This window comes from Paroedura picta, chromosome 4 (genome assembly GCF_049243985.1).
Source record: "Paroedura picta isolate Pp20150507F chromosome 4, Ppicta_v3.0, whole genome shotgun sequence".
In the NCBI taxonomy this organism is placed as follows: Eukaryota; Metazoa; Chordata; class Lepidosauria; order Squamata; family Gekkonidae; genus Paroedura; species Paroedura picta.
In genome coordinates, this window is record NC_135372.1 from 29247489 (window position 1) to 29266045 (window position 18557).

General features: G+C 48.5%; 2 protein-coding genes across 2 annotated transcripts in view; one reads left to right on the top strand and one right to left on the bottom strand.

Moving 5' to 3' along the window:
- S1PR4 (sphingosine-1-phosphate receptor 4) overlaps positions 1 to 18557 on the bottom strand; it is a 36981-nt gene that overhangs the window by 15799 nt on the left and 2625 nt on the right. The window lies entirely within an intron of this gene.
- On the top strand, positions 1709 to 8271 carry LOC143835042 (mast cell protease 2-like). The gene is made up of 5 exons (XM_077332129.1): positions 1709 to 1882; positions 5020 to 5167; positions 5598 to 5739; positions 6533 to 6787; positions 7444 to 8271. The coding sequence occupies exons 1-5, from the start codon at positions 1816 to 1818 to the stop codon at positions 7606 to 7608; spliced, it is 777 nt and encodes a 258-aa protein (XP_077188244.1). The 5' UTR covers positions 1709 to 1815; the 3' UTR covers positions 7609 to 8271.

Consider the following 18557-nt stretch of genomic DNA (forward strand, 5'->3'; position numbering starts at 1 on the left):
CAACAGATCTAACATCACAAGAATAGCGAACCACCCCTATCCAGATGGCACCAGAGGGCATCTGCCAGGGCAACTAACACCATATCCACCCTATAGCCAGGACAGAAGCCTGACTGGTATGGATCGAGCGCCGAAGTTTCCTTCAAGAATGCCAGGAGCTGTTCACATGAGAGACTCATAGTCTGAATTTCTGCTGAGGCTCAAGAAATGCTATCAGTGCAGCTGAGAACAGCATGGAACTAGAACACTTGCCCATTTGCTTCATCCATTATGAGTTGCCTCAGGCTTCGGTGATCTCCGAGGCGGCCAAACTGTGCTGAAGCACTCAACCCTACTTTGGAGGGAGAGCTTTCTGTCATTGTACACCACCAAGGTCTTCCCCAGATGCCATCCCCCAGTGTCTAATAGTTTCCCAACTGGAGCTGGCAACCCTGTGCCCACATCCCCTGCCAGTGGCCAGGCACGACACGGCAGTCCTAGGAGATAATAGAGTTGTACTGTACAAAACTGTTCACAGACTTACTTGGATAAACAACTGAGACTGTGGTTTCTACCAATCGCTTGCTATAAACAGGTCCTTTCTTTCCTGCATAAGGTGTCCTGCTAATACGTGCGCTGTGCTTCCGTTCTTTCTTCTGAAATCCTACCCCACTGGCTACAGAATTTTATCGTATTTATTTATTGTTTTGTATTTATATACCACCCTTCCTTTCGGCTCAGGGCAGTTTACATTGGAAAATTCCATAATATAATGTGATACAATAAACATCTTAACTTAAATATATAATAACATCTTAACAATGACCCGTTTAGCTGATAGCTTGGCATCATCCCTGTGAGAAAGATGCATTACAAATAAGGTTAATAAATTCTGTCTGAGGCCATATTCAGCTTTTGCATGCACATCCTCCACATGGATTAGGAATGTTTGCTAGAGCCACATAAAATGGCACAAAACTGTTCTAAAACTGGTTCCTAAAGCAGGACTGGTTTTAGACCCATCACGGCCCTTACCTTACTTATAAAAATCTAGATTCAGCTGGTCTGAAGCAGAAGGACAAAGTTTGGGCCCAGGGACACCTTCATGGCTAACCAAGTTTAATCCTGGTATAAGTTTTTGTGTTGTCACGAGTGAAAGCTTTTGCCCTGAATAAAACTTGGTTGGTCTTGAAGGTGCCCCTGGACCCAAACTCTGCTTTATAAACATCTAGTTGTGGGTTTTGTGAAGAGTCTTAAACCTGGAGTTAGCAGAGGGGCGGGGGATGCCAGGGCTACAATTCCCATGAGCCCCTGCTAGCATTTGCTCATAGGAATTGTAGTCCATGAACATCTGGAGGACCACAGGTTGACTACCTCTGCCTGGTGAACAGTCCTATTAGGGTCGGGTCAGTGCTAAATCCCAAATGTCTTTGTTGCAGCAACATGAAGGGAGGGGAGGCATAGGTCAGGCCATTCAGATGCCAGAGGTGACTGTGGCTTTTGCGGGGCCAAGAGGATGGTCCCACCAGGTCACCCCAGAGCGGGATCAAGGGAGTAACAATCATCTGGAATTCAAAACGTAATGAACTTTACTTGAGACCTTCCCTTTCTTTCTCTTTTCTCTTCAGTTCCCCCCTAACGACACAAGTGCTCCAGCTGATTGTCTGTAACCTCAGAGATGGCAGATACAGCAGGCAGATACAGCAGGCAGGAAGATCAGATGGTGTCCCCTCCTGGCTTCAACGGTCACCAGCTGCCGTATAAAGTCTGAAGATGAGAACTACTCGGATCATGTTGCAATAGCTTTAGAGAAACGCCTGCAGGAAAGAGCCAGAAATGGAGAAGCCCTCAGGGCTGGGCTTCTTCCTCCTTGTCCTCTTGGCTGCCCAGCTGGGCTCTGGTGGTAAGTGGCGGATTCATTTGTTTACCACAAGGGACAATGATTTCCCAATAGATTTCTGAAAGGCAAATTCCTAGAAATTTTTATTTTATTTTTTGTCTTTTACGGCATCCTTGACTTGGATTGTTAATGATGCAAACATCTGTTTTGCTTTCCTAACCTGGGGAGTATCCCTAGTCATTAACCATGCATCCTTATTGAATGTGAAGGCAAGGCTGTCTTTTCAGACCTCTGGGGAGGCATCGGTAGCCAGCCTTGGAGAAAACTGTACCAGGTGAATCTGATTCAGCCTGGCAGGTAAGGCAAAGGTTTTAAAAGGAGAAAAAACTACAGGGCCAAAAGGAAACTCATTAGTTGGGAGTAGTCTACTTTCATTGGCTGGAAGCATGAATATTGTCTAGCTCCTCGCTTGGGAGTTTCCCCAAAGCTTTTTGGCTGGCCAGGATTGAAGGCTTGTGTCACAGTTAACAGTCCTGGATTGTGATCCACGAGGACCAGGTCTGAATCACCTTCCAGCCTCACCAGCTCTGGTGGTGAACAGCAGAGTCTTGGCTGTAATGGATCCAGGTCTGGGAGAAAATCTGAACCTTCTTCCATTTTGACCCTGTGTTGTTCTACATGCAACGTATCAAAGGCAAATTCATAAAAGTAGGGTAAAAATGGGGACATGGTAGGACCATTGTGGGGACCAGAAAGTGACATTCGAACAGGTGATGAAGAGAGGGCTGAACTGTTCAATTCCTATTTCTCCTCAGTCTTCTCTTGTGAGGGGAATTGTAGTCAATGTGGCTAAAACATTTCACATGATGAGGGATGGGAGTTCTGGCCTAGGATCAGTGTAGGGGTAGCCCATTAATACCAACTTTCTTCAAATGAAACCAAATCATCTGGGCCAAATGAATTGCATCCAAGAGTGCTAAAAGAGCTTGCAGATGTAATTTATGAGCCTCTGTCCATTTTTTTGACAATTTGTGAGGAACAGGTGAAGTGCCAGAAGATTGAAGGTGGGCAAATGTTGTTCCTATCTTCAAGAAGGGGGAAAGGAGGATCTGGGTTAACTACTAACCTGTCAGCTTGATGTCTATGATTTTAGAACAAATCATTCAACAGTCGGTCCTTTTGCAGCTAGAGTGGATGGCTGTAATTACTAAGAATCAGTATGGCTTTCTCAAGAACGTGTCAGACTAACCTTATCTCTCTCTCTCTCTTTTGAGAAAGTTACTACCTTGCTAGATGAGGGAAATGCTGTGGATATAGTTTACCTTGATTTCAGCAAGGCTTTTGACAAGGTTCTGCATGATATTCTTATTGACAAGTTGGTAAAATGCGGTATGGATCCTATTAATGTTAGGTGGATCGAGAACTGGTTAACAGATCGCATCCAAAGGGTGCTTATAAATGGTTCATTATCTTCTTGGAGAGGAGTGATGAGTGGAGTGCCTCAGGAATCTGTCCTGGGACCTGTGTTGTTTAACATATTTATAAATGATTTGGATGAAGGAATAGAGGGGGAGCTTATTAAATTTGCAGATGACACTAAACTGGAAAGGGTCACAAAAACACCAAAAGACAGAATCAGAATACAGGATGACCTTGACAGGCTAGAAAACAGTGCTAAAATGAATTTTAATAGTGATAAATGTAAAGTTCTTCATTTAGGTAGGAATAATCAAATGCATCACTGTAGGATGAATGAGTCTTGTCTTGGCAATAGCATGTTTGATAAGGATCTGGGGGTCTTAGTAGACCCGACACTGAACATGAGTCAGCAGTGTGGCTTGGGGGCTAAAAAAGGCAAATGGGATTTTAGGCTGTATTAAAAGAAGTATAGTGTACAGATCATGCAAGGTGATGTTACCACTTTACTCTGCTTTGGTAAGACCTCACTTGGAGCACTGTGTTCAGTTTTGGGCACCACAACTGGGAAAAAAAATGTAGACAAACTGGAGCATGTCCAAAGGAGGGCTATGAAGGTAGTGAGGGGTTTGGAGACCAGGTTGAATGAGGAAAGATTGAGGGAGCTGGGTCTGCTTTGCCTGGAGATGCGACAACTAAGAGATGATATGATAACATCTTCAAATACTTGATGGGCTCAAATACAAGATGGAGCAGAGTTGTTTTCTGTTGCCCCAGAGGGTCAGACCAGAACCAATGGGACAAAATTAAATCCAAAGAATTTTTGGCTAAACGTCTGGAAGAAGTTCTTGACAGCTAGAGCGGTTCTTCAGTTGAACAGGCTTCCTCGGGAGTTGATGGGTTCTCCTTCTTTGGAAGTTTTTAAGCAGAGGCTGGATAGTCATCTGACAGAAATCCTGATTTTATGAACTTAGGTAGATTGTGAGGAAGGAAGGGACGTGCCAGTGTTTGTCTCTTGTGGCCCTTCCTTGCATACCCAGGGAATTGCTGATCACCACTGTGGGATGATAGGTGAATTTCCTCCAGGCCAGGCTGGATTCTGGAGATCTTTGGTGGCGGAGGGGGGAGATCACTTGGGCATGAAATTGGGATCACCATGGGTGGGCAGGTAGTTGTGAGTTCCTGCCTTGTGCAGGGGGTTGCACTGGATGATCCTGGAGGCTCCTTCCAAATTTATGATTCTATGATTTATATATTTTTCCAAAGGCAGTCATTTCGCTGCTCATAACGCACGCAACAGTCCGAGGGCTTTAAAACCGTGCATTCATGCAAACTATTTTCAGAAGTCAAATTCAAGAGATGCCGTGTTCCTAGCATTGCTCCAGCCAAAACTCGACCAAATAATAATGCCAAATGCTTTGCCTGGGTGTTTGTCCTCCCTAGGCTTTTGCCTGGCCATAGGTGCCCGCTGATGGAGTGGTGAGATTATTGGCCTAGATTTGGAAAAACCAGGTTCAAATTCCCCCTTGGCTGTGAAACTCCCAGGACAATCTTGAGCGAGTCTCGGCCCAAAATCCCCGGCAGGGTTGTGTGTAGGCTAAAACTAAGAGGAGAAGAAAACCCTGTGGGTCACCCTGAGCTTCTCAGAGGAAGGCTGGGGTAAAGAGATATTCGGTAGCCATGATCCAGTGCAGGAAGGACTGTGTTTCTAATGTTGCTGCAGCCAAACTCAACCGGTGCTTTCCAGATGGGCAAACCCACCCACCCCACTTTGTGTATTTCAGGCACTCTGCGCAGCCGGATCGTCGGAGGGCACGAAGCCCCACCCCACTCTCGACCCTATGCAGCTGCTCTGAAAGTGCGGGGACAGTTTGGCTGCGGGGGCTTCCTGGTGGCCCCCCAGTGGGTGATGACTGCAGCTCACTGTGCTGGGTAGGTCACTTTGTGGCATCAGGGGCAGGGGGCTGAGAGAGGGTGCATCGTGATTGGCAGCATGCTGAACAGTCCTAGAGCATATCCTGAGCCACAGCGAGTGAAGAGGAAGAAGAGTGGAGGGGGTTTTATACCCCGCTTTTTACTACCCAAAGGAGACCCAAAGTGGCTAACAAACACCTTTTCTTCCTTCTCCCCACCAGACACCCTGTGAAGCAGGTGGGGGCTGAGAAAGCCCTGACAGAACTGTTCTGCGAGAACAGCTCTGACAGGATCATGACTGGCCCAAGGTCACCCTGCTGGCTGCATGTGGGGGAGGAGCAGGGAATCCAACCCAGTTCACCAGATTAGAAGCCGCTTCGCTTTATCCACCACACCATGCTGAGGTTTGGTCCCAATCAGCTTTTTGTCTTCCTCTTATTTTCCCAAGAGACATTCTCGTCCTCCTGGGAGCGCATGATCTGGATGCCGTAGAAGACACCCAGCAAGTGTTTGGGGTTGAAAGCGCCCACATCCATCCCGACTACAAGTTACATGCTGGAATGCCGTTTAACGATATCCTCCTCCTGAAGGTAAGGGGGAAGAGCTCCAGTTGCATGACGGATTCCACGTTTCTCAGTGGTGGGGAGTTCCAGGGATCCTTCACAGGATCAGCCCCAGTCCCTGGCAGGGAATGACTGCCAAAGAAACCACACCTTCTTATAAGACTGACTTATTTGCCCAAAAACTCCAGCAGGGGAAGCAGAGTGCTAGAATCCAAGAGGCAGGGGGTAAACTTTGCCAGTTTAAACTGGAAAGTACAAGGGTGGGAGTAAGGAGATATCACAGAGGATCCTGGAAGCAGTTTACAAATTCTATCACTTTTACTCTTCCGCTCTTGACTCCATTCCCTGCCTGAGGCACCACGAAGGAACTGGGAGCTCTCCAGGAGAGGTGCGTGTCCTTAAATACTCACTGGGACAGGAGGCTGCACAGTGTCTCTCTGACTGAGTCGCTTTCCTGAAATTTCTGACTTCTAACCAACTTTTGTTTCTCTGCTTCAGGCACGGTTTGGTCTTTGGTGGCCGAAGCAGCCATTCGAGCCTGAAGCAGCCAGCGCTCTGGCGCTGGCTGCTTCAGACTCGAACAGCTGCTTCGGCCACCGAAGCACGCAACACAACTTCCCAATGCTCCTGTTACAGAACAACAGCACATGTTCTGTTTGGACAAGAGGGCGCCTATAGCGCCCCTGCAAGTCAAGACCCTCCACCCCCACCCCTTCAAGTCCCAAAACCCATTCCAGCAGTGGGTCGCACAGAAGACGGGTTAATGAGAGCAGGTAGTTCTCAGCACAAAAGGTTCTCCCTCCTGTTTCCTTGTGGACAGCTGGACCGTGAAGCCAAGCTCAACAAGTACGTCCAGGTAATTCCTTTACCGCAGACCGAAAATGATCTCCCCAAAGACACAGAATGTATCGTGGCTGGCTGGGGGCGCATCGATGACCGGATGGAACCTTCCACAAAGCTTTTCATGACCAACGTCACCCTCCCTGGCCGCAGGAAGTGCCTACAGTTCCTCCCGGAACTCACCGACGGGATGGTTTGTGCCGGAAGCCCCTTCAGGCTCTGTGATGTCAGCAATGTGAGTGTCGCCATCTTGGTTCTTTCCCCAGTGGAGGGCGCAACAGCTCCCCTAGGGGTTTAAATATGTCACCAGTTATTTTAATAGGTTATTTGGCCTCTCTGCAGCTTCCCTTGACATTAAAGAGGTGCAGAGACTTGGTTTATCAGATTCCATGGTGCGAATTTATGCAGTGGACTTTCCATTTGCAAAATGAGCTGGGGTGCTGTTATGTCGTTCCCACTCCCCCCCTGAAAAGTGCCTTATCTAGTGCTGAAATGACCACATCCAACCCAGGCCCCCTTGGCATTTTTAAGCAATGTTAACATGAAAGGTGTGTCCTTATGGCTACCAACACTTGTGGACAGAGATTGGTGGAGCACAGATTTGGCTGTACAAGTTTATACAACACAGTCGTGGTCTTCCAGCTAGAAAGCTATTTGCTTGAATGTGCCCCAGTTCGTAGCATTCTCTGGGCGGCACAATTTCAGATGTCAGAAGGGCATCACAGGATGAAATACCGGGCAGCAGGGGGAGCAATTCCCTGCATTCAGAAACCTAGCAGTTCTGGGAGAAGTTTGCATTACTAAAATCAGAGTCCAGTAGCACCTTTAATACCTGTCCAACCAAGCTGTCTTTGTGGGTTTGTCTAACTTTTTCAAAAAAAATTTTCTCAGGGGGATTCCGGAAGCGCTTTGGTCTGCAACGGGGCTGCACATGGGATCGTCTCCTTTGGCTTCCACGTGCCACCATCGATTTATACCCGTGTTGCCGCCTACCTTCCTTGGATCCGAAAGGTCATGGGGAAAGTCCCGGAAAGGCAAGAGCTGCCTACCCACTGAGCTGCCTGCACATCGATCGCAACTTCTACGGCTCTGCTTCTGTCCCTCCTCTTATGTCAGCCTGGTTCAGCGAGACAGACTGAATAATCGAACAGGAGACAGGGTGAGGGATTGGGGGGGGGGGGCTGAGGCGAGCCAGTCAGTACCTTCCTTCACTGGCTTTTGATACCAGCTCTCAGGATCCACCACCTCCCGCCCCAGTATTCTGTCTGGGAGAAGCACAGACCTACAAAGTTTAAAGTCCAGGAGCATCTTTGAAGCCAACAAATTTTAATTCTGGGTATGTGGGAACTTTGTTGGTCCGAGAAATGCCCCTGGACTCCGACTTTGTTCTGTTGCTTCAGACCAACATGGCCATCCACCTGAATCTATCTAACAATATTATGTCTGTCGTCACCTTGATCCTGCTTGGCTCTTCGTCTGGACCAGTTCTTTAAACACATGCTCCTTAATCTGCAATGCCCACTACACAGCCAGCTACCCAAGTTGCACCAGATATAAAGAATAGTGTGTGTGTGTGTGTATGGGGGGGGGGGGAGTCAGATGTAACTTTCTCTCCCCGCTTTTATGCACCTAAGTTATGCACCTCTCTGATCACGGCAAACTTGTTTTGTGATCCATTTGCTGTTGGATTAATGAAATAAACCATCCCTGCATTTCAAATCTGCATCTTTGGCTTATCACACATGCGCAGCTTATTGCAGAGAAGCTGAACAATCGAGTCTTGAGAACAAGAAGAATAAGAGTTGGTTTTATACCCTGCTTTTCACTTACATGAAGGGGTATCAAAACAGCTTCCCTTCCCTTCCTCTCCCCTTCTTCTCCCCACAACTGACACCTTGTGAGGTAGGTGGGGCTGAGAGTGTTCCAACGGGACTGCTCTGTGAGAACAGCTATAACAGGACTGTGACTAGCCCAAGGTCACTCAGCTGATTGCATGTGTAGGAGGATGGGGGAATCAAATCTCGTGCTACAGATTAGAAACCTCTGCTTTTAACCACTACACCTGGGGGTTTCCAGTAGTTTCAACAGACAAGGAGGTTTGCCCATTCCCTGCTTGGTTGTATTGCAAACTGGACACCCCCTCACGTAATCCTCCATGTCCTGATGGAGATGGGGCCACCAGAATTCCCTCTGAACTCAACAGAAGGTTTTCATGCAATCAAAATGTCCTGCCATTGTCTGTCATGACAGGCAGCCAGAAAGAGACCCCTCAGGTTCTCCAAGATGCAAACCACTTGCCCCAGATAGAATAACCCATTGACTTGGGTAAGGGACCCCACTGTTGGGGAAGGTCAGGGTCCTTCCCCAGAGCTTCCCTGAAGCTGTCCTGACTCATCCCTTGCAGGTCCGGGATGGGAGGAGGTGGACTGGCATTAGTTTTATTCTTGGTTTGAACCATCAAACCAAGTTGGTGGGAGGTGAACACTTTCCATCAGTACCTCCTGTCTGCATTTATGTTTGGGCAGGTGGGAGAGGGCATCAGTGAGGATCTTGGATAAGCCAGGGATATGAACTTCGATAAGCCAGGGAGTGAAATTGAAGTGAGAGAAAAGCCCCACTCACTGAACAAGCTTTGCACTCAGCTTGCCTGGTTTGCACAGGACCTCTGAGTTTTTATGGTCTGTCCAGACTTGGAAAGGTTCCATTGCCCCCTTGAGAAAATGGCGGCAAGCCATCAGTGCTGTTTTCACCACAGCCACCTCCTTCTCCCATACTGCTCAGTTCTGCTCGGAGAGAACTTGCAGGAGATGTAGGTGCAGGGGAGCAGCTTCCAATCTTTCTTCCTCTGCTGCAAACCCCCACCCATAGGCATATCACTGGCATCTACCTGGACAATTAAAGGGTGGCTCAGATCAGCATGAGTCAGGATGGGCTCAGTGGTGAACAAGTGTTTGAGTTCCTCAAAGACTACCTGGCAAGTTTCAGTCCATTCCAGGTGGTTGCTGGGCTTCTTTGCTTCCTCCCCCTTTCCACGGGTTTTTAAAAGATTAATCAGAAGAAGAAGAGTTGGTTCTTATATGCCGTTTTTCCCTTCCCGAAGGAGGCTCAAAGCGGCCTTCCCATTCCTCTCCCCACAACAGACACCCTGTGGGGTGCGTGAGGCTGAAAAAACCATGATATTACTGCTCGGTCAGAACAGTTTTATCAGTGTCGTGGTGAGCCCAAGGTCACCCAGCTGGCTATATGCGGGTGAGCGGGGAATCAAACCCACCTCACCAGATTAGAAGTCCACACTCCTAACCACTACACCACTACACCAAGAGGAAGGACAACCTGGGAGAAGTGGGAAGGAAATCATGGTAGAAGTTTGCAAAACTGAGGAAGGGCTGGAGCTGCCTGTGAGTGTGAGGTGGGGCCCAGTCCAGAATGTCTTGAACCTTGGTGGGGTCCATCTGGATACTCTCTGAGGACACCTGTTACCCCAGGTAGTCTAGGCTTTCTTTATGAAATTAACACTTGGAGAGTTTAGCACAGAGTTTGTTGTCCAGAAATCACTGGAGGACCTCCATCACAAGGGGCACATGCTTCTCCGGCATTTGAATGTATACTAGGATGTCATCAAGTTAAACAACAATACCACTGTAGAGTAGATCATGCAGAACCTCATTGATTCATGAAAACGCTGGGAGTACTGCTCAAGCTGAACGGCCTAACATGATATTCAAACTGCCCCACGGGGATATTAAAGGCAGTTTTCTACTCATCCCCTCAGGTCAAACTTGGTAAACACCTTGTCCCCCACAACTGCTCCAACAAGTCCATGATGAGGGAAATGGGATAGGCATTAGTTTTGGAGATGGCATTGATCACCCTGTAATCCATGCAGAGATGCAGGATCCCATCCTCCTTCTTGGTGAAGAGGACTGGAAATGCCATTGAAGATGTAGCTGGGCAGATTAAACTGTGAGCGAGATTCTTTTCTACGAAATTTTGGAATTCAGCCAGCTCTGCGGGTCTCATGTTATGCAGCTTCGCTCTGGATAGCTTGGTCCCTGGCTTCAGTTCTATGGCACAGTCTGAGGACCAGTGGAGGGGGCAGCTCTATAGGCTAGGGACAGGTTCTTGTAGCATTTGAGCAGACTCTTGGACTCAGCAGTAGACACCCACACCCACAGTGGCCTTGACCACAGCCGCACCTGCAAGAGCACATACCCACCTTTATGGCCACCTTTCCAACTATGGTCCCAGGTAAGGTGCAGTGCCAGAAATGCAGTGAACACTTAGAATGCAAGAATTCGGTGGCCCACTCCTCCCACAGGAATGCTGGGAAATGGGACATGAACCAGTCCATGCCCAATAATACTGAGTACCCAGAGACGGGGGCTTTCATTGATTTAGCCACTGCTTTTGACTCCATTGACAGAGAAAGACTCTGGTCAAAGTTGAGGGAAACTAACATTGATACTGTTTCTGATGCATGAACTGCACAGGGTAGGTGCTTTAGGCTCTCTAACTAATGAAATCGCAGTAAGGAAAGGGGCAAAGCGGGGGGGGGGTGTACTAGCCCTCTCTATCAACTACACAAAAACAAAAGTTATGGTTTTCAGGAAAAGACCTAAAAAAATTATTTGGGGTATACACAACATTGCTATAGAACAGTGTAGTACATTTAAATATCTTAGAATCAGTGAGACCCTAAACTGGAATGCCCACCTTGCAATTATAAAGGCCTCTGGTCTAAAAATCATTGGAGCCATTCTGAGATTTTACTAAACCAGGGGAGGGTTTCTAGTTGATCCATCTCTAAAGCTCCTTGTAGCCAAGGTCATTCCTCACTTACTATATGGCATCAATATCTTGGGCTGGAAAGAACAAATAATCAATAGCTTGGAGCCCATTCACAACTTTTTCTTCAGACATATCCTGGCTCTTCCAAAAGGGTCTCCTGCAGCCCTGATGAGAGCAGAGCTTGGTTTTCCCTCGCACAAAGCCCATGCTCACTTAGCCATTCTGAAATCTTGACATAAGAAAGACATAACAACCAAATCAGATTCTTTAAGCCATCAAAGTTTTATGTTCTTATTGAGCAAAGACAGGACTCGGTCTGATATTCTTAGCTCCATTCTTGCACACTATACCATACCAGATGACTTACTGATGTACCTGATTGGGTGCTCAAAGCTGATTCACTGATTGATCATTCTTCAATTCTGCTATCACAATAAGCCCCATGATTTAAAACAGGAGTTGTCAAACCCCGGTCCATGGCCCAATACCGGGCCGTGAAGGCCTCAGTACCGGGCCGCCGGCAGCCACGCCTGCCTCTCCTCTCCCCTACAGCGAGAAGCTCGCTAGGCCCCGAGCGAAGCGGCCGCCAAAGCGACTGCTTCGCTTGCGGCCTAGCTAGCTTCTTGCTGTGAGAGGGGGGGGGGAAGCGGCAGCCGCGGCCTTTGGGTCTTCTTCAGGGGCACAAGGCAGCAAAGCATTACAAAATCAGGCAGAGAGTAGCTGAAGACGGAAACTATGTTTTGTTCGCACTGGTTGTGTGCGGCCCCAAGCAACACAACCCCACAAGATGAGCTGAATGCGAAAGTGCATTGGTGTGCATACAGTGGGGATACCTGTGCTGATTTTGTGGGTTCTAGGTCCCCCAAGCTTTAAGGTCCCCCAAGGTTCAGTGGTAGAGCTTCTGCTTGCCATACATAAGGTCGGAGGATACATTCCCAGCATCTCCATTTTAAAAGAAGCAGGTCAGAGGTGATGGGAAAGACTTTTTTCTGCCAGAGACTCTGAGGCATTGCTGACAGCCTGATTTGACAGTGCTGGCCTTGAGACACCCAGGGGTTTCAAGCTGGTTCCTCCAAGGCCCACTGCACCAGGCTGCCTCTGCTGAGGTAAAGCATTAAGCAGTTCTGCACAGACCCTCCCCTGCCCGTAAATCAGAAATTTTCCTTGTGACTTTGAGCAAATGTGACTACAAACACCATTAATGAGCCTGCTAACCCGCCTGCTGAGTGGGAGAAGCTTTGAGGGAGGGGTAATCTGATGGAACTAGGACAACAGTGATCAACTGGACAAGATCTGCAAAAGGTTATCTACAACTAGTCAGTATCTTCTGAGCTCAGCCTCGATGAGCCTCTTCTTTTCCTCTGTGATGGTTAAAGTAATTGTTCCAGCACCTTATCAGCGCAGCACAGAATTGTTCTCTGTGTGGCACATGACTTGGGTCAGCAGCACAGCAGCAGTTAGACACAAAATTCAAGTGGAACAAGGTTTTCCGGGGCGGGGGGTAGGTTGGAGGGCTGTTATGTTGGTGTGAATCAGTAGAACAAAGGTCAATTCTAGGTGCAAGCTTCTGTGTGCATGCACAATTCTTCTGATATATATTATGCATGCAAAAACTTAAGTCCAGAATTAAATTAAGCGCCTCCCGGGGAAGCAAAACTTTCTGTCGGAAGCCTTGTCCTGCCTTCTACAACATGACAGCAAGGCAGACACAGTACTGGACTCTATTTTCACACCTGGCCACCTGGGGTTTGCAGCTGTGACACAAAGCCAAGCCAAGGGCGCTGGCCCAACTCCGTAGGTCACACCCCCCCCACACACACACTGGGTGGCTCCAAAAGGACGTGGGGTGGGATGCTGAGTTTCTCACACTCCGCCTGAGCTTGAAGGAATGGGAGGGGCTCTTTTGCAAAGGGGATTGGCTCTACATTCCCACAACTGCCCAGCCTGAAGTTTTGAAATTGTGCCATGATGCATGGCCAGCAGGTCACTTTGGTGCGGCTACATTACTGCTGGGTGGCCTTCCCTGCACTAGGATATGGAAGCTTATGTGCAGGGTTGCTCAGTGTGTCTCACTTCCAAAAGGGCAGGTGGCAAGCCATGGGGGCTTCCGTGCCCTCTAGAGACCCCAGCCGCCCTGTGGAGGGATATCTCCATGAATTTCATTATGGAACTTCCATCCAGCAGTGGCAAGACTGTTTTATGGGTGGTCGTGGACATGTTTTCCAAGCAAGCCCATTTCTGCCCTATTCCTCTCACCCCATGGCCCAGAAGCTGGCAGCCTCATTTATCCAGCACGTGTACAGATTACAAGGGTTGCCCCACAAATTAATCTCAGATTAGGGTTCTCAATTCATTGCCAGGTATTGGCAGCAGTTCCTGTTGTCACTGGGGGTTGAGCAAGCTTTGAGTTCAGAATATCACCCAGAGACTAATGGGCGAACTGAGCAGGTTAACCAGATTCTAGAATTCGGTGCTTTGTCAACTACCAGCAGAATGATTGGGTTGATGTAATCCTGCTCACTGAGTTCATATATAGCAATGGGGTTCAGGCAAGCACGGGGATGCCTCCCTTTGAGGTAGTTTATGGAACTAATGTATTAGCAGTACCCACGTGGCTTCCTTATCCCAACAGTCCTCTTGACCTGGTAGTTTGGGCAGCATGCATCCAGGCAGCTTAGATGACCATCATGGCTGTCCTGGATGCGGCTAAAAGGAATACAAAAAATGGGCTGGAAAAAAAAACGTCTTTCAGAGTTCCCGTGGAAGATGGGGGACCAGGCATATCTGTCTACCAAGCCCCTTCACTGCCAGCAGCCCTCCCACAAACTGAGCCGTAGTTTGTGGGTCTCCCGTATAATTCATGAGGTGGCGGTGGAACTCTGCCTCATAAAAATGCCCATCCTGTCTTTCATTGTAGTATGCTGTGCCATGCTCCTGTAGCAGACAAATGGAATTCTGGTCCTAACGCTACAATCCCAGTGTGCGTGGACGAACTATGGACCCAACAATGAAGTCAAGCAGTTCTTACACTCCGGATGCATCAAGGCAAACTCCAGTATCTTGTAGATTGGAAGGAGTTTCCCATGGAGGATCAGGGGTGGGTGGATGGTGTCCATGTTAGGGCACCCAGACTGGTATGGGACTTCCACTCAGCTTATCCCCTGATACCTTCCCCATTGTCCATTGCTGCTGGAGGTTAATTTTAGAGCAGCGGGATGTCAGAACCCTTTTGATTCTGCCATTATTTAGTGATGTTAATATCGTTAGGTAATTAGAGTGCTAGTCCTGTAGGGGTTAGAGTTGACCTGTCATCTTGTTTTATTGTCTCATGTTCTCTTTATTGCCCTGATAGTCTTTCCTGAATTCCTCCCCCACACTCCTCTTCTCTCACCCCTGTCCTATCCACACACACCTCCCCCACAAACACACACACACTGGACCTTGGAATTCCTTTATTGTGGTGTTTTGACGTTCTCCCACTTTCTCTGGATCCTTAAGGGGGAGGGAACGGGGTCAGAGTTATATGTGATGACCCACACTTTTTGCCTGTGTTTCGACAATGGCTTGTTGAGAGTGCTTTCTAACTCAAAGATAAAATCTTTTGCTTCAAATCAAGAGTTTGCTTCTCTGGGTAATTGGAGATCCTCACAGTTGGTCTTAAAGGTGCCATTGGGCTCAAACTTTGTTTATCTTTGGGGTGGAACACATCTACTGCTGCACTCCCTGTAACAGAAATGATAAAGATTGTCCTGCCTCAGGGAGCATGTCAGTTAGATGGCTGCTGTGCTGCCACTGCCACCAACACCTGTCTCAGTCATGAGAGCCAAGATGGCCTCACTAGACAGGCAGCAGAGGCAGTGGTGGCTGCTAAGGCTCCATGCTGAGCCCTTCTGTGCTGCCAATGCCACCCGTCTCCCATAGCCACTGCTGCCCTCCTGCTAATTCAGTAGTTCTCAACCTGGGGGTCGGGACCCCCTTGGGGGTCAAACGACCCTTTCACAGGGGTTGCGGCAGGGCAAGCAGCTTGGCCAGGGTAGATCAAGCTAGAGCGTTTGTCTGTCTAGAGCAGCGGAAAAGAGCGAGATGGGCATGGTGGGACAAGAGGCAGAACTGAACTGAGAAACCCCGAAAAAACCCAATTTATATGAACAATGGATCTTCACACCATTGGACAGTTTCGGTTTAATTTCTGTGAAAGAACCCTTGCATCATTTTATGGCTGGGGGTCACCACAACATGAGGAACTGTATTAAAGGGTCGCGGCATTAGGAAGGTTGAGAACCACTGTGCTAATTAGAGAGCCAGCCTGGTGTTTGTTACTACTTTGCTTGTGGATGCCAGCGTAAAGTGCAGAGATAGCAGGTATAAACTTTAAAGCCATATCCCATAAGGCGTTCTACTACCTTATTCCACTCATGGCTGAGATACTGCATCAACATCAACTATTTATAAACAAATATTGTAGGTTTGGTTCCTGAAGCAAAGGGGGCTCTGAGACCAAGGCACACAAGAGCAAACCCCCACATCATTGGTCTTGAAGAATGCAAACATTTCCACACAAAATGTTGCCTCCTCGGGAGAAGATACTAATTTTGTGCCCCCTCACTTCATTTTTTTCAAATCCTCCCTTACCGCAATGTTTATTTTCCTTCATCTCTTAATTTGCAGTTTCCAAGTAGATTCAAATGGGTCGCCGTGTTGGTCTGAAGTAGCACAATAAAATCAGAGTCCAGTAGCACCTTTAAGGCCAACAAAGATATATTCAAGGCGTGAGTTTTCGAGTGCAAGCACACTCTGTGCTCGCACTCAAAAGCTCACGCCTTGAATAAATCTTTGTTGGTCTTAAAGGTGCTACTGGACTCTGACTTTATTGTGTAGTTTCTAAGTAGGGAATTCCTAAATTTGAATTTGTTTTCCTGCTACACCACCATATTGTGGCATCATTTTGGGGGTGTTGTTGGCCTGTTAAGCCTGCCTACTGCCCTCCCACCCCCACCTAAGTTGCCCCTGAGCCATCCATCTTTTTAAAAAAAAAACAAATTGTTGATTACGTTAAGATGTAATTTTTAGCATTAATACTCTATCAAGCCACCGATCTGCCAATGTGAAGGAGACAATCCTCCCAACAGAGTCTGTGGCTCCCTTTAAGGCGGGGGCGTGGAGAATTAGACTTTACCCGTTGCAGACTTTTTCTTTTGCCGGTGCCAATGGCAGTGAAGCCACAGTTTCAGGGTTTTATGGACCTTGAAATGGATGCTAGGAAGGAACCTCCAGGGTCAGGAATCAAAATGGAAACTCGGTAGCATTTCCCCCATTGCAAAGTGAGCCTTTTTTTCTTTTTCTTTTGGACAATGCAAGTGTGTTGTAATGCTACTGGCCATGCACCAAAAAAGGCTATATTAACAACAAAGTGCATGATGAGACACTCTTTCCTGGGCCCCCAAATCTTGTCATCTGGTGACCCTGTGCTCTTTATCAAATGAGATTACATCAGCCGTTCTTGTGCTGCTATCTAGAGGTGGTGGGAACTGATATTAGTGGGGCAGCAACTATCGCCTGGTGAAGTTCGTGGAAGGTTATCTGTAAGTGGTCGTTATCTTCCGAGCTCAGCGATGGCAAACGTCTCCCCGCTGTAACAGTTAAGGTCCTCACCATAGCACTGTTGTCAGCACTGCCCAGAATTGTCCTCCAGTTGGCTTGAGTCAATAGCCAGAGCCTTCTCTGTCCTGGCCCCCACCTGGTGGAATGAGCTCCCTGAAGAGATCAGGGCCCTGCAATTCTGCAGGGCCTGCAAAAGGGAGCTCTTCCACCAGGCATTTGGCTGAGGCCATGCACAACCAACTAACATCTGCAGGGCCCATGCCCCCCCCCCCGAAACACACTAAGACTCTTGGCCCTGTTTATGTTATACTGTTACCTGGTTATATCTTTAAACCGCCCGTGGCGCCACGGGCGCCACGGACTAAATAATTCGTTAAGCCCCCTTGAGGTGGGCTTTGTCCGTGATGAGGAAGGGTCCGGATTGGACCCTTCCTCACGACAGACAATTGGAGGGACCAATCGGCAGGCGCAAAGCGCCTGCCGATTGGTCCCTCCGATTCCCAGCTCCAGCAACTGCGAGCCGCGCGAAGCGCAGCTCGCAGTTCCCCCCGGCCTGACGCAGCGAGAGGCGCGAAGCGCCTCTCGCCACGTCAGGCCGCCGACCCAGGGAGCCCCCGGCAGTCGCGCAAAGCACGGCTGCCGGGGGTTCCCTGCCTGGCGGGCTGACGCGGCGAGAGGCGCGGAGCGTCTCTCACCGCGTCAGGCCGCCGCCCGAGGGAGCCCCCGGCAGTCGCGCAGAGCGCAGCTGCTGGGGGTTCCCTGCCTGGCGGGCTGACGCTCCGAGAGGCGCGAAGCGCCTCTCGCCACGTCAGCCCGCCGCCGCCGGAAGATCGCTGCCGCCGACCAGCACGCCGCTGCCGACCAGCCCGCCGCTGACCAGCCCGCCGCCGCCGCCGCCGCCGCAGCCGAGGACGACTCAAGTAAGCACCTAGCGCCCGCTGCATTCCCCTGCAGCGGGCTTGCTTACTAGTCAGTTAATAATATGAAGGTTATAGTTATTATATGTATGGTTCCATGTATAGTTTCAGTTATATGTAAACCGCCCTAAGCCTTCAGGGAGGGCGGTATATAAATATGAATGCATAAACAAACAAACAAATAAATAGATGAATAGCAGCCATTAGACGCAAAACTCAATTGGAACAAGCTTTTCGTTTTTTTAAATAAATTCTTTCCAACTGGGCCACAGGGTAGGAAGTCAATGACTGGATCTCTGGTATGTTTTTTTTTAAGCTGGACTCTAATTTGGGGAGAACAGAAATATGGTTGCCAGCTCCATCTTGAGACATACCTAGAGATTTAGAGGACGGAGCCAGAGGAGAACAGTGTTTGAGGAGGCCACAGATTTCACTGGAGGATTTCACAGATTTCATTTTCTCCAAGTGAACTGATCTCTGTTGCCTGGAGGTCAGTTCTTATCCCAGATCTCCAACCACGACCTGGATATTGGCAACCCTAGCTTAAACTTTAAAAAATAAACTGATAATTATTAGTTTTAAATAAAACGATAATTTCAAAGACAGCAGGGTGTAGTGCTTAAAGTAGCGATCCCCAACCTGTGGGCTGCGGACCACATGTGGTCTGTCGACTAATTGGAGGTGGGCCCCGAAGGACGC

Excerpts from the sequence above, each read along its gene's own strand:
- LOC143835042 (XM_077332129.1), top strand. The coding sequence starts at position 1,816 with ATGGAGAAGCCCTCAGGGCTGGGCTTCTTCCTCCTTGTCCTCTTGGCT. Across the intron at positions 1,883-5,019 it reads TGCCCAGCTGGGCTCTGGTG|GCACTCTGCGCAGCCGGATC; the intron begins GTAAGTGGCGGA and ends TGTGTATTTCAG. Across the intron at positions 5,740-6,532 it reads ACGATATCCTCCTCCTGAAG|CTGGACCGTGAAGCCAAGCT; the intron begins GTAAGGGGGAAG and ends CCTTGTGGACAG.